Here is a 16,192-nt window from a genome sequence, read left to right as displayed (position 1 = left end):
TCTCTCTCTCTCCTCTGTTTCTGGGGGGAGGTTGAAGGAATACCAACACCCCCTCTTCCTCCTTCCTTCCTCCTTCCTCCCTCCTCCTCCTCATCCCTCCTTCCCCAAACGAGGATGGATCTGCAGTCAGGTATCACTCCATTTTTTGTAATCCTTTCTTTTCAAACGCAGCGTTTTGATGATGATGGAGGAGGAAGAGCTGCAGATGGAGACAATGGGAGTCACTGCAGAGAGAAGAAGGGAAAAAAATAACCCCAGATTGCGCAAACTGCATGCCGGATATATCTCTATATTTTAATTATTTTTCCAGATTTCCAGGAGTTGCATCGGCGGTCGATCGGGAATCGTCCCTGAATCCTGAAGCAGGACGGCAGGTTTCTCGATCTCGTTCTCCACCATGGCACCGCTGCTCATCACCCTCCTGCTGCTCTGCGTTTGCCAAAAAAGGTAAGAATCGTCCCTACAGAGAGTTAAATTCTGGGTTTTGAAGTTGGCCATCAGATTGAGGAGTCAGAGTGTTTCCTGAGTCTGTCTTGAATTCGAGAAAATAAACGATACAACTGAATCCGATCTGGAGGAAATTAAACCGAACGATCTGCTTCTCAGCAGAGCTTGTGGTTAATTATTAATCTGGAACCAGGCCGTCCAAATTCCTGCCAGTTAATTAATCATAGCGGTCGATTTCCTGCAGGCCAAACATGGTCGAATATGACGGTTTCATATGAAACTCAATGTATAGATGAGGGTGTCATCGGCGTAGAGGCGAAACGTTTGGACTAACTTTGGTTTTATTCCATTCAAGAATTTAAGATTTAAGAGTCGTTACTCGAGGTCGTCCAAATTTATTCCGGTTAATTAATCATAACAGTCGACTTCCTGCAGTTTTGGACAAGCGTTCCTAAGATCTGATACAAGTGGTCTGATGTACCAATACTGATGCCAATATCAGGTCTCATGCTGCACAGAATAGCTGAAAAATATCTATTTTTTGTTAATTAGTTAAGATTTCTGAGAATTTCACCTTGCTGCACGACAAAATATGATGGATACATAGAAACTCTATGATGAAGGTGTCATTGGCGTAGAGGTGGAATTTTTTGACTAACTTCAGCTTTACATTGTTTAATATGAATCGTAGCTCGGGGTCGTCCAAATTCATGACGGTTAATTGATCTTAACAGTCAATTTCCTGCAGTTTTGAATGAGCTTCCTAATGATCTGATGCTGCACGGAATAGTTGGAAAATATCCTTTAGTTTGGAGATTATTTAAGATTTCTGAGAATTAATTTGACAGCTACATAGATACTCTATGTATAGATGAAGGTGTCGTCGGTGTAGAGGTGAAACGTTTGGACAGCCTTCGGTTTTAATCCTTTTAATAAGAATAATTGCTTGAGGCCGTCCAAGTACGTGCCTGTTAATTAATCATGACAGTCGACTTCCTGTAGTTTTGATCAATGTGAGACGACGAGCTTCCTAAGATCTGATGTAAGTGGTCGGATGTACTGATACTGATGCCGATATCAGGTCTGATGCTGGACAGAATAGCTGAAAAAGATGCATGCAGCCAGAGAGCATGCGCACTTTCCCAGGCAGAGGTGAGTTAGCTCCACAGCAGCCGTCCCGCTTACCTCGGATATATCCATTGTCTGCTGAACATCCACTGTAAACAACGAAACATGTAGGATGCTTGCGGACTTGGAGGCACTCATTTTCACCCGACGGATAATGCGCGTGCACAATTAAAGGGGCGTGGCTTAGTCGCTAGAAAGCAGAGGGAGGGCGGAACTTTGAGATGTTGGATTTAAAAAACTCATTCTTTCAAAAGTGTGGACATGAGCTTTAAGATTTCTGAGAATGTCGCCTTGCTGCATGGTCAAACATGACAGATACATAGAAACTCTATGTATAGATGAAGGCGTCATCGGTGTAGAGGTGAAACCTTTTGACTATCTTCAGCTTTATATTGTTTCATATGAATTGTTGCTTGAGGCCGTCCAAATTTTTTCTGGTTAATTAGTCTTAACAGTTGACTTCCTGCAGCTTTGAATAAGCGTTCATAAGATCTGACACAAGTGGTCTGACGATACGGATACGGATATCAAGTCTGATGCTGCACGGAATAGTTAAAAAAACATCTCAGAGTTTGGAGATTTCTGCAATTAATATGATGGATACACATCAAAAAATTAAAATCTGAGCAAGTTATTTTTAAACTTTTTTAGGTGAAAATGTCTCATTTTACTAGATTTAAGATAAATTCACTTAAATTTTATATTTCATCAAGATAGAAAAACTTGATTTAAGAGAAGTTGTCTGAAATCAAGAGTTTTCAGTTTTTCTATTGACAGACTTTTTTCTCTTAAATTAAGAATCTTTTACTTTGAAATAAAGTTAAAAAAAAATCCACACTTTTCATTTTTTCTCTTGTCAGATTTCTTTTTCTTAAATTAAGATTTTTTGTAATCTTGTTCTATTGCCTGATTTTGTCTTAAATGAGGATACTTTTACTTTCAAATAAGTAAAAAAAAAAAAAAATCGGCAAATGATATCATGATAATGATAATAGCATGAAAATTTATTCATATATATATATATATATATATATATATATATATATATATATATATATATATATATATGAATGAATGAATTTTCATGCTATTATCTTATTATTTTCAAAACCACTCTATTGGTAATTTTTTTCTTAACTTAAATGAAGATGCCTTTACTTTGAAATCCGTTAAAAAAAACACCAGTAGAAGTGAAAACTGTCTTGATTTCAGAGAACTTTTCTGAAATCAAGTTGTTCTATCTTGATGAAATATAATATTTACATGAATTTATCATAAATCAAGTAAAATCATATGTTTTCACTCAAGACAAGTTTAAAAAACTTGCTCAGATTTTCATTTTTTTGCAAGGTAGATCAAAACTCTATGTATAGGCAATGGTGTCATCGGCGTAGAGGCGAAACCTTTGCTATAACTTCAGCTTTATTCCTTTAACACAACCTGATGCGTTGATATTTCTCTCCTCTCCCAGTCTCTCCCAGACCTCCGAGGCCCAGAAGGAGACGGGCGCCAACGACACCAGCACCGTCTTCACACGCATCCTGGACGGCCTGCTGGACGGCTACGACAACCGGCTTCGGCCGGGCCTGGGAGGTGCTGTATTTTTTTTTTTTTTTTTTGTGGGGGGGGGGGGGGGTCGGGTTATTTTTTTTTTATTTATTTTTTGGGTGGGGTTAACTCAACCCCTTGTTTCTGTCTGGTGTCCTGAACCTCCATGCTTCCCGTCGCCCCTGGCAACAGGGAGCTGTATAACCTTGAGAAGCACCAATGAAGCCATTCAGAGATGGAGTCTTTTCATTTTTTTCTATTTTCTCTGTCTCTCCATTTTTTTTTTTTTAATGACGGCTAGAACAAGCTGTTTTTTTTTTTGTTTTTTTTTTTATTTTTTTATTCACTCTCAACTCGTCCCATAATAGGAAGAAACAAGTGGTTGATGTGTCACAGTAAAAAAAAAAAAAAATCAGCAGCTCTTCCATCCTGGTAACAGTTGCTACCCTCGACAGAGAGGGCCTCTAAATATACACACACCATGAGAACCTTTGCTCAAGATTCAACAAGCGGCACTCCAGGACCGAGTCCCGCTTTCCAGGAGCAGATTGACGTTCATGGAGTTTTTTTTTTTTTTTCTTTTCTTTTTTTCTGGGGCTGGATTGACAGAACTAAGGAGCTGAATCTACAGAGAGTGTGAAAAATATTGATTCTATTCAGGGATGTCTGGGGGGAAGTTGTGAAAAATGATCCTAAACTGTCCTCTGTCTGTTTTCTTGCTTTAGAAAACGTCACGGAGATCAAGACCAACATATTCGTCACCAGCTTCGGCCCGGTGTCCGACACCGAAATGGTGAGACTCTGACCTCAGATCAGTATTTTTTCATAAAGATTCAAATATAATGGAGTTAACTGACTGCAGTTTCAGAAAGAAAATACAGCGATAGCTCATGAGGAGGCAGTGGAAAAAAAAAAAGTCTTTTAATGGGAAGAAACCTGCAGAAATAGGGTCAGAGGAGGAGAAAACATGCAGAACCAGACTCGGATAAATCCTGCAGAACCAGGCTCAGAGGTGGAGAAAACCTGCAGAACCAGAGTCAGAGGGAAAAAAACCCTGTAGAACCAGGCTTCCAATTTGGATAAAAACCTGCAAAACCAGGCTCAGGGGTGGATAAAACCTGCAGAACCAGACTCAGAGGTGGATATTCTTTGCAGAACCAGACACAAAGGAGGATAAAATCTGCAGAACTAGGCTCATAAATCTAGAAAAGCTGCAGAACCAGACTCAGAGGTAGAGATTTTCTACAGAACCAGACTCAGAAATCTAGAAAACCTGCAGAACCAGACTCTGTATTGGAGAAAACCTGCAGAACCAAAGTCAGAAATCTCGAAAACCTGAAGAACCAGACTCAGAGGAGGATAAAACCCTGCAGAACCAGACTCCAAGGTGGAGAAAACCTGCAGAACCAGACTGAGAAATCTAGAAACCCTGCAGAACCAGAGCCAGAAATCTAGAAAAGCTGCAGAACCAGATGCTGAGTTGGAGAAAACCTGCAGAACCAGAGTCAGAAATCTAGAAAAGCTGCAGAACCAGACTCTGAGTTGGAGAAAACCTGCAGAACGAGAGTCAGAAATCTAGAAAACCTGCAGAACCAGAGCCAGAAATCTAGAAAAGCTGCAGAACCAGACGCTGAGTTGGAGAAAACCTGCAGAACCAGAGTCAGAAATCTAGAAAAGCTGCAGAACCAGACTCTGAGTTGGAGAAAACCTGCAGAACCAGAGTCAGAAATCTAGAAAACCTGCAGAACCAGACTCTGAGTTGGAGAAAACTAGCAGAAACAGACTTACAATTTGGAGAAAACCTGCAGAACCAGACTCAGAAATCTAGAAAACTTGCAGAACCAGACTCAGAGGAGGATAAAAACCTGCAGAACCAGACCCACATGGAGCCTCAACTCCTTCAGTATCAAACTCTTTATCCATCACCTCTAAATCCTCCACCATCTTTAACTCCCCTCCTCTAGACTTTCCACCCTTGTTTACTTGTTTACTTGTTGACTCGTTTCCCTCCCCAGGAGTACACCATCGACGTGTTCTTCCGCCAGAGCTGGAAGGACGAGCGGCTGTGCTTCAAGGGCCCCATGGAGATGCTGCCGCTCAACAACCTGCTGGCCAGCAACATCTGGACGCCCGACACCTTCTTCCTCAACGGCAAGAAGTCCATCGCCCACAACATGACCACGCCCAACAAGCTGCTGCGGCTGCACAACGACGGCACGCTGCTCTACACCATGAGGTGGGCCGGCCGCCGCACACCCACAATGCACCAGTGATCCCAAAATTGAGTGTTTCTGGAGCCATAAAAGAGTATTTACCTTTTAAAATTCGGTGGATGAAGAATCATACCCTGTAAAAAATGAAAATCTGAGCAAGTTTTTTTAAGCTTGTTCTGATTGGCAAATTTTTTTAGTTATTTCAAAGTAAAAGTATCTTAATTTAAAAAAAAAACTAATAGACAACAATAACAAGTCAAAAATTGTAGATTTTTTTTACTTATGTCAAAGTAAAAGTATCTTAATTTAAGAAAAAAATTCTAATAGAACAAGTAAAAAATTTTAGATGTTTTTACTTCTTTCAAAGTAAAAGTATCTTAATTTAAGGAAAGAAAAAAAAATCTGCCAATAGAACAAGTGTAAATTGTATTTTTTTTTTACTTATTTCAAAGTAAAAGCATCTTAATTCAAGAACAAAAATCTTCTAATTGAACAAGTCAAATTGTAAATGTTTTTGCTTATTTCAAAGTAAAGGTATCTGAATTTAAGACAAACAAATCTGCCAATGGAAAATTGAAAATTGTAGATTTTTTTCCACTTATTTCTAAGTTAAAGTATCTTAATTTAAGTAAAAAAAAATGTCAAGTAAAATTAGACATTTTCACTCAAAAAATTTTCACTTTGATTTTTTTGCAGTGCACATAGTTTTGATGCACATACAAAAACTGTATCTTAGAGTACGTACTGCAAAAAAGGATTTCTAAGAAAGTAAAAAAGTCTTATTTCAGGGAAATTGTTCTTATTTTTTGTCTAAAAAGTCAAATAATCTTGACAAGCAAGTTTTGTTCTAGAAAATTATTCTTATTTGAAGAAAATATATCAAACATTTGTTCAATAAGATGCTACAGCTAATATTGAGCTAGAATTACTAGTAATAAGCTACAACAACGGTATTCATGAAATCCCGGCAGGGGAACAAGATTTTTTTTCTTATTTTAAGAGAAAGACAAATTGCACAAATTCTCAATTCAAGAAACTACACCAATTAAAGTCTGAATTCATCTGTTTTTATTCTCTGTCAACACTGACAACAAGCTTCACGCCACATTATGAACAGAACCATAACCTGATGGACACTCATCTTAAAGTCAGAACTAAAATCTGAACTTTAAAAAGCGAGTCGGAAAACAAAGTGTCCATGGAAGTGAATGCTGGAGGATGATAAAAGATGCCAAACAACCAAATGCCAAGAGTAGTAACATTATGGCAATTTGTGGAAGTGGAATGAGCCCTATATGCCATTTAGGCACTAACTGAAATTAAGAAATTTTTTTCTTGAAATTTGTAAAAAAAAAAAAAAAAAAAAAAAAAAAAAAACAATCTGCCAATAGAACAAGCAAAACATTTTCTTGATTTCAGAGAATTTTCTCTTAAATCAAGCCTTTTTCTCTTAAAGGCGCTGTAGGCAGGATTTTGCTAGTCAATGCTAATTTTTCTGTGTTTTCTTTGGATTAAATGTCAGAGTATCCATTGATAATCCTTTAAGAGTGTAGCATAATTGCACTACTGCGAGGGCGCAGCGTTTCCATCTGTCTCTGTTCTGAGCTGAAAAGGAATCTCGACAGCTCCAGGTATCTTTGACCAATCAGAAGAGCCCCTGAGGCTCTAACCGTGATTGGTCGAGGGGCGTTCGTCGCACGTTGTTGTGGGAGGGGCTTAACTTGCCTAAGGGCGTGATGTCAGAGAAAACAGGACAGGATTGGCTGTGCTGGGTTTCAAATCGCCATCTTAGATGGGTCAAACCTAAGCAAGATGGCGGAGATGTGGAATCCTGCCTACAGCACCTTTAAATCAAGTAAATGAAACAATTTTACTCAAAACAAGTTTAAAAAACTGGCTCAGATTTGGAATTTTTGCAGTGTTTTTAGTATCCATTAGAAGCACTAGAAAGCTGCTTTATCTTAATTAAGGTATAAATTCTTAAATTAAGTACCACATTCTTAAAGTCAGCTTCATCAAGAAAGCAGAACACTTATTTTAAGTAAATATTTCTTACATGACAAAGTTTCTTTGCTTGTTATAAGCAAATTTTCTTCCATTTTGGACTATTTTTTGTAGTTTTAAACCTACACTAAGGAACTTTTCAACCTTAAAAAAACATTTTAATATCTTTTGTGATGATACATCGACTTACAAGTAGTTGAATGACCCCTCTGTCACGGCCTGAGGGCGTCAGTATTGCTTTCACTTGGACTAAGCAGCTGTGAGGAGGGTGGTAGGAACCCTGCACACTAAAAAAACTCCAAATGTGCGGACTGCTTTACGGCATGCGTCACATCATGATATAACATTGTTTAGCCACCATTAGATTCATTACCTCGTCGTTATCCGTCCTTCACACAGCCACTGGAAACAAATGTAGGCGAGTTCAGTCCGACAGCATGCCACTGGGAGCAGCATTTTACGACGCCACGCGCTAGTCCTCATGGGAACTGTAGTATTCCTTCAGTCAAAACACTACCGCTTTTGTCCACTGGCGCCGCCAAAATCAACGAAAACTGAAAGTTCCTTAGTGTTGCTTTAAGACACATTATGGTCTTATAGTGGCTAGATTTATAGTCTAGTTTTAAGAATTCTAGCCAAGTAAACTTTGCTTACCAGATTGGCAGATTTTTTGCTCAAAACAAGAAAATTTGCCCAGATTTAAGAATATTTAGCTTATTTCTTGTAGGGCTGTTTTTGCAGTGCAGTCATGAAGTTTTAACTACACACTGCAAAAAATCACAATCTGAGCAAGTTTTTTTTTTTTTTTTTTACTTGTTTTGACTGAAAATGTCTCATTGTACTGAATTTAAGATTCAAAATTCTATTTCATCAAGATAGAAAGACTTGTTTTAAGAAAAGTTCTCTGAAATCAAGACAGTTTTCATTTCTTCTATTGGCTGATATTTTTTACTGAAATTAAGATAATTTTACTTTGGTATTAACTCAATTGATTCCTTTTAACTGGAACTTTACACTTTATTTTTGATGACTGGTCACTACTAAATAACAAAAATGACCAAATTAAATAAAAATAATCAGGCATAAATTGACCGTAATAGTGATAATATGCAAATTACTGAGCTGTCCCACACTGGAAACCTGCACCTGAACGCCTCTGTGCAAAACGTGGTGATTTACACTTTTAACTCTTTATTTTATACAAATTCAAAGTGGAAAATATTCACTTTAGTCATGTTTTGGAGGATTTTGATGAGTTTTTTCGACATTTGATTGTATTTTATACCAGAATGTGTCATTTAAATGGTGGAAAATTGGCTTTTATTCATGAAAAAGTTTAAATTTAAAAGTTTTTATGGTATTATTTTACCTATCTGGTCCACTTAAGATATGATTGTCCTGAAATGAAACAACTTTGGCACCCTGCTTTAAAATAAACTAACTTCTTTGATCATATATTAAAAAAAAAAAAGTGTTAAAAGACTTATGAGTTAAATAGCGGTAAACAGTGACACTCGGTGGTGACGCAGTGGTACTGCAGCCTCCTGTTCAAACTGATCACAGCAAATTTATTTTATTTCTTTTATTTGATTTAAAATGTTGTTTCTCTTTGATTCATATTGATTCAGCTCCTCTTTGAAGAAGCAGCAGACTGAGATCATTCGTAATGAGATGCTTTTTTTTTTTATTGGGCGGCGGCGGTTTGTAGTTTGAAACCCGAGCCAAGAAATTAAAAATAAATAAATAAAATATTTACAAAATTCAGCCAAGTTTAGACTCCAGATGGCGACCGCTACGTTAATGGAGTCCTCAGAAAACCCCCTGGTCCCACAGACACGGCGGGAAAAACCGGCAGGTTGGGGTGGAGGGAGGGAGGGAGGGAGGGGTGGGGTGGCATTTCACCTTTGACCTTTCTACCGGGGAGAATTAGAATAAAGTCAAGGCTTCATCCCTCCGGGGGGCGCTGCCACGGATGAGAGCACTTCCATCTGATGGCGGCGCCCCGGGTGTGTGTGTGTGTGTGTGTGTGAGTGTGTGTGGATTAATCCATATGCAGCCATCCTGACATATATACATATGTAAAGAGGGAAGGGGGGTATTTATAGGCATCTGGATGTCATCTACACACACACACACACACACACACACACACACACACACACACACACACACACACACACACACACACACACACACACACGAAAAAAAAAAACACATGTTGTTCTGCACTAATCAGTACAAGTGATGCTGACCTTTGACCTCAGGGCTTAACTGGTGAGAGATTGCATGTGTTTGTTGAAAATATTTCATCTTTTTTATAAATTAAGTCAAGATATATATAAATACAGGTGTGTGTGTGTGTGTGTGTGTGTGTGTGTGTGTGTGTGTGTGTGTGTGTGTGTGTGTCTGAAAAAGAAGAGGTTCAGTTGAAATCAGGCGGCGTTTAATCGTCTGATTGTTACAGTGCTGCGCCTGTCATGATCAGCAAGGCTTAAACCACTTCCTACACACACACACACACACACACACACACACACACACACACACACACACACACACACACACACACAAACACACAGACCATCTGGTTACAGCAACACTCCCTGTTTCTCTTTCTGCAGTGAAAATCTGCTCCTAATATTTAAAATAAAACTTTAAAAAGCAAAATAAAGATATTATTTTTTGATAAAAATGGAGGAAAAAGATTCAAAGGACGTAAATAACCTTACAACATATATCATAAATATCTAAGAAATTGTTACTAAGCTTGGAAAACACTGTGAAGTGATGTAATTTCTTAAAAATTATGATACATAATCAAAAAAAGTGTGCAAGAAATGGTTTTGCAAGCTCAAGAAATGGAAAATGAAATCAAAAATGGACATTTAAAACCTGCTAAATGGATTTATAGAGACAATAAAAATGAAAAACAGCAAAAAGTCGTAATAAAAATCCAGAAACAGACATAAAATCTGCTTAAAGTGACAGAAAAAATGCAAAATAACTATGAAAACAATGAAGAAAAGGCAGAAATGTGAAAAAAGTGAAAACTAAGATCTTTAAACGCCACAAAAACATGCATCGAGGAAGTATAATGATATAAAATCACTACAAAAATGTGTACATTCGTCATAGAGGGATGCAAAATCAGCACATAAAGATATAGATTGGCTGAAAAGTTGTATTATAAGACCAGGAAGTGGTTTGTGCCTGGAATACGCTGCACAAAACGTGCAAATTCATCATATAGGGATGTAATATGAACACATAGAGACAAAGAACGGGGAAAAATAGATGCTAAATAACTGAAGAAACACAAACAGATCACAGAAATTAACAAAGAGAGACAGAACTATGAACAATTGGAAACAAAATGTGCATTTTTGTCCTAGAGGGATGCAAAATAAGCACATAGACACAAACAATGGAGAAAAAAAAGATGCTAAATACCTATAAAGCACAAACTGACCATAAAAACAAGCAAAGAAAGAGATAACTCTGAAGAAATGACCATGAAAATTTGCTTTTTTTTGTCTTGGGGGATGCAAAATGAGCACAGAGACATTTTTGTTTTTCTGAAAGATGCAAAAAAACTATAGAAACACAAACAGACCACAAAAATATGATGCAGACCCCCAAAAAGATGCAAACAGAGCATCTAGCAATGTGCAAATTCTGCATACAGGGATGCAAAATGAGCACATAGACACAAACAATGGGGAAAAATAGATACTAAATAACTGAAGAAACACAAAGAGATCATAGAAATCAGCACAAAAGACAGAACTATAAATAAATGACCACAAAAATGTCAATTTTTTTTCCTAAAGGGATGCAAAATCATCACTCAGAGACACAAACAATGGTGTAAAATAAATGCTAAAAATCTATAAAGCACAAACTGACCATAAAAACAAGCAAAGAAAGATAATTATGAAGTCATGACCACAAAAATGTCATTTTTTTTTCATATTGGGATGCAAAATGAGCACATAGACATTAAAAAAAGGGAGACAAAAAAATCCAAAGCAAGTAGAGACGCACCAATTGGCCATAAAACAAGCAAATTAAAGCAGAACTATGATAAAATCATCACAAAAAAATGCATTTTTGCCAGAATGTGCAAAGAAAGACAAAACTAATTAAAAAAATGACCACAAAAATAATTTTTTTTGTCTTAGAGAGGGATGCAAAATGAGTACATAGAGACACAAAAAATGGTGGAAAATAGACGCTAAATAAGTACAAAACGCAAACTGACCTTAAAAACCAACAACAAAGACAGAAGACAAAATGATCATAAAATTGTATTTTTTGTCCAAGAGGGATGCAAAATGAGCACATAGACAAAAACATGTAAAAAAAAGATTGAAAATAGCTATAGAAACACAACCTGACCACAAAAATATGCCAGAGACCAACAAAAAGATGCAAACAGATCATCTAGCACAGTGAAGTGACCACAACAATGTGCAAATGCTGCATATAGGGATGCAAAATGAGCATAGAGATACAAAAAAAAGGGGAAAATAGATGTTAAATAACTACAAAAACACAAACAGACCAAAAAAAAAAAAAAAAAGAGAGAGCAAAGAGAGACAGAACTATGGTAAGATGGCCACAAAAATATTAATTTATGTCATAGAGGGATGCAAAATGAGCACATAGACATTAAAAAACTGGAGACAAAAAAGATACAAAATAAGTACAGAAACACAAATTGACCATAAAATGAACAAATAAAGGCAGAACTATGAAAAAAATGACCACAAAAAAATGAATGAAAAAATAAGGGGAAATAAATGCTAAGTAACTACAGACACACAAACTGACCACAAAAACAAAGAGACATAACTATGATAAAAATGACCACAAAAATGTCCATTTTTGTCATAGAGGGATGCAAAATGAGCACATGGACACAAAAAAAGGTCCAAAATGACTTCAGAATCACAATATGACAAAACGAATATGACACAGACCCAAAAATGATGCTAGCAGAGCATCTAGCAAAGTAAAATGACCACAACAATGTGCAAATTCATCATAGAGGGATGCAAAATGAGCACAAAGAGACAAACAATGGGGGGGGGGGGGGGGGGGGGGGGGGGGGGGGGGGGAATAGATGCTAAATAACTACAGACACACAAACACATCATAAAAACGAGCAATGAAAGAGAACTACAAAAAAATTATAGCAAAAATGTCGATTTAAGTCAAAGAGGGATGCAAAATGAGCACATGGACACAAAAACAACAGAAGAAAAATATGTAAGAACATACCCTGGCCACAAAAAAATCACACAGATCAACAAAACGATGCAAACTAAGCATCAAGCAAAGTAAAGTGACCACAGCAATGTGCAAGTTTTGCATATAGGGATGCAAAATGAGCACAGAGAAACAAAAAAGGGGGAAAATAGATGTTAAATAACTACAAAAACACATAGACCAAACAAAATTTGCAGAGAGAGAGAGACCTACAGTGAAATGACTACAAAAATATCAATTTGTGTCATAGAGGGATGCAAAATGAGCACATAGACATTAAAAAAAATGCAGAAAAAAGATCCAAAATAACTACAGACACACCAATTGACCATAAAACGAGCAAGAAAGGCAGAAATATGAAAAAAATGACCACAAAATATGCATTTTTCTTCATAGAGGGATGCAAAATGAGCACATAGAGACACAAACGAAGAGGAAATTAGATGCTAAAAAACTGCAGAAACACAAATAGATCATAAAAACGAGCAAAGAGAAAACTATGAAAAAATGGCTACAAAAATGTGTATTTTTGTCATGGGGGATGCAAAAGGAGCGCATGAACACAAAAAAAGCAGAAAAAAATATGCAAAATATATGTAAAGACATAACCTGACCACAAAAAAAATCACACAGACCAACAAAAAGATGCAAACTGAGCATCTAGCAAAGTAAAGTGACCACAACAATGTGCAAGTTCGGCATATAGGGATGCAAAATGTACACAAAGAAACAATCAGTGGGGGAAAATAGATACTAAATAACTACAAAAACACAAGCAGGCCAAAATAACGAGCAAAGACGGACAAAACTATGATAAAACGGCCACAAAAATATTAATTTGTGTCATAGAGGAATGCAAAATGAGCACATTAACATTAAAAAATGCAGAAAAAAGATCCAAAATAGCTATAAACACACCAATTGACCATCAAATGAGCAAAGAAAGGCATAATTATGATAAAATGATGCCAAAAATATAATTTTTTTGTCAAAAAGGGATGCAAAATGAGCACATAAAAAGACAAAAAATGAAAAAAATGTGCAAAATAACTACAGAAACACAAGCGAACCTCAAATATATGACACAGGCCGACAACAAGTCGCAAACAGATGATATAGAAACGATAGAGACGATATAGAAACAAACATGTGGAGGTTCACCATGGAGGGATGCACAATGACACAAATGGCCAGAACAAAGATGCAACCTGACACAACCTGACCATCAAAATATGACAAAATGTGACCAAAGATTAAAGAAAAGAACACCAAGAAGTAGCTGTCTCATTATAAAGGGATGCAAAATGAGCGCATATAGAAAAAAGCGGCCAAAAAAACGAGGCAGAAAAATTCAGAATTCGTCTTTGAAGGATGCAAAATAAGCACATAGAGACCAAAAAAAGCAAAATAAGTGCATAAACAATCAAATAGCAACAGAAATACGAAAAAATTACCACTGAGATTGACAAACGCCCACAAAGAAATGCAAACGGCACAAATGACAATCTAAAATGACCACAAAAATGGTGTCATCATCACATAAAATACTAAATTAACCCCAAAAAGCCCAAACTGAAACAACCAGAACTACAATATGAATTTATAGAAACACAACAGAAAGGAAAAATGGCCAAAACTGTCTGTCAAAGACAAGAAACAGACACAAAAATTAGGTTAAATAAAACTGAATAAATATTAAAAGACTACAAAATCATGCAAAATGAGCAGAGAGACACAAAATACTTCCAATAAATGTAAAACGAATAACAAAAAGAAAAGAAATATAGACATTTACCCACTTAAATGTGCAAAATTCTTTCTTTTCTTATTTTTATTCTATTTTACTTGCGATGTTCTACCTATATTGTGTATTTTTTAGTATTTTTGTGGGGTTTGACTTTACTGTGATGACCTGCAGTGATGCTCTCCGGCCACTAGATGGTGATATTGTCACTTCGATTTAAAAATAGAACCTTCTGCTGGCTTCCTTTGCATTGAATTTTCAAACATTTTCACCTCTTTTAACCCTTTCTTTATCATTTATCCCTCCTAATTTTCACTTTCCTTTGCTTTTATTTCCACGTCGCAGCCTTTAGCTGCCCCTGCATTTGCCTGACTGCATTGTTTCACTGTTCACTGCTTCAAAAATAGCAGAAAAATTATTCTTCTTTTTAATTAAAAAAAAGTTCTTTCAACATTTCTCACATGCTATTTTTTTTTTTTTTTTTTAATGTGCCTTGCTTCAGGTTGACCATATCTGCCGAATGCCCCATGCAGCTGGAGGACTTCCCCATGGACGCACATGCCTGCCCGCTCAAGTTCGGCAGCTGTGAGTAGAAAAAACTTCAAAAAAAATATAAAGAATAAAGAATAAAATGATGAAGGGAAAGAAAGAAAGATGAAGAAGGAGGGATTAGAGTGTGTTAATTAGGCCAGTGATGGGAAGGGCTGTCCCTAATGCCTGCCTGAACAGAAACCTGAGTATTTAAAGACGGGGCCTGGACGGACGCCACCGCTCGCGAAGCTAAAAGGATGAGGGCCTGATCCCTCCCGCGAGAGAGAGGCCCCGCCCCCTCCGGCCGCAGCAATCCAATTAGGGCGCCAGGAGGTCAGAGGTGTGTGTGTGTAATGTGTCGGAGGCCACACCGAAAAGCAAAAACCCAGCGAGGGGGAGGGGGAGCACATCCGGTGGGGAAATTAAAAAAAAAAAAAAAACGGAATTTTAATCCGCTGTGTTAAAAAAAAAAAAAAAAAGGTCGCCAAATCTGTCCTGCTTCCTTTTCAGCCCACATGTTTACGTTCCTGCAACTTTTAGGACCCAAAACAACATTTGTCCAGAGTCCCAGAACAAAATAATATCTGAAAGGAAGGTTGATTTATTGGATTTTAAAACTTTTAACAATTTCTTTATTTTTTTTCCTCCTAAGTTAGCCCTTTATTTATTTATTTTATATTTTGCTTTAATTGTGACTCAGCGGTTTTTAGCTGCCCCTGCATTTGCCTGATTGCTTTATTTCAAAGCTTCCTACTTTATGTTTTCTTTTTTCCATGGCTGTGTCTGAATGTCCACACTATTCCCTATAGAGGGCGCTACATAGTGAAGACGCCATTTGTAGGGCTGTCCGAATGTCCAGATGGCAAAAAAGAAGGGCACTAGAAATCTCCAGCAAAATGGCGGAAGAGCAAAAGCGCCAGCCAGGAATAACTTAATAATATGGGCAACGATGAAATTTATTAATCGCGATTAATCGCTTAATTTTTCTGCGATTAATCCCATCATGCGCAAAATACAATAATGAATTCAAAAGTACTCTGTAATGATCATCATCGGGGACAGGGACAATTTTTTATTTTTTTTTTTGCAAGAATTTTTCAAGATGCATACTTTTACTATAATAATTTTACAATTCATCAAATATGAATTGTAATAACTTTAAATACCAAGTCTTTACCAAAATTGCCACCCCCCCAACACACACACACACACACACACACACACACACACACACACACAGACACACACACACACACACACACACACACCAGCAAGAGCAGATGAAAAACAAAGTGTTTTATGAGCG

At 37.1% G+C, this 16,192-nt stretch overlaps 1 protein-coding gene across 1 annotated transcript in view; it reads left to right on the top strand.

Moving 5' to 3' along the window:
• The first annotated feature begins 397 nt into the window (after positions 1-397).
• LOC115383600 (gamma-aminobutyric acid receptor subunit alpha-5-like) overlaps positions 398-16,192 on the top strand; it is a 27,666-nt gene continuing 11,871 nt past the window's right edge. The window contains exons 1-5 of the mRNA XM_030085733.1: positions 398-447; positions 3,047-3,168; positions 3,849-3,916; positions 5,139-5,359; positions 14,858-14,940. Of these exons, the coding sequence (XP_029941593.1) occupies positions 398-447; positions 3,047-3,168; positions 3,849-3,916; positions 5,139-5,359; positions 14,858-14,940 (544 nt within the window). The remainder of the gene's footprint in view (positions 448-3,046; positions 3,169-3,848; positions 3,917-5,138; positions 5,360-14,857; positions 14,941-16,192) is intronic.

This window comes from Salarias fasciatus, assembly GCF_902148845.1.
Source record: "Salarias fasciatus chromosome 23 unlocalized genomic scaffold, fSalaFa1.1 super_scaffold_20, whole genome shotgun sequence".
Lineage (NCBI taxonomy): Eukaryota > Metazoa > Chordata > Actinopteri > Blenniiformes > Blenniidae > Salarias > Salarias fasciatus.
The sequence above is the reverse complement of the archived record's forward strand: the minus strand, read 5'-3'. Positions and strand labels throughout refer to the sequence as shown.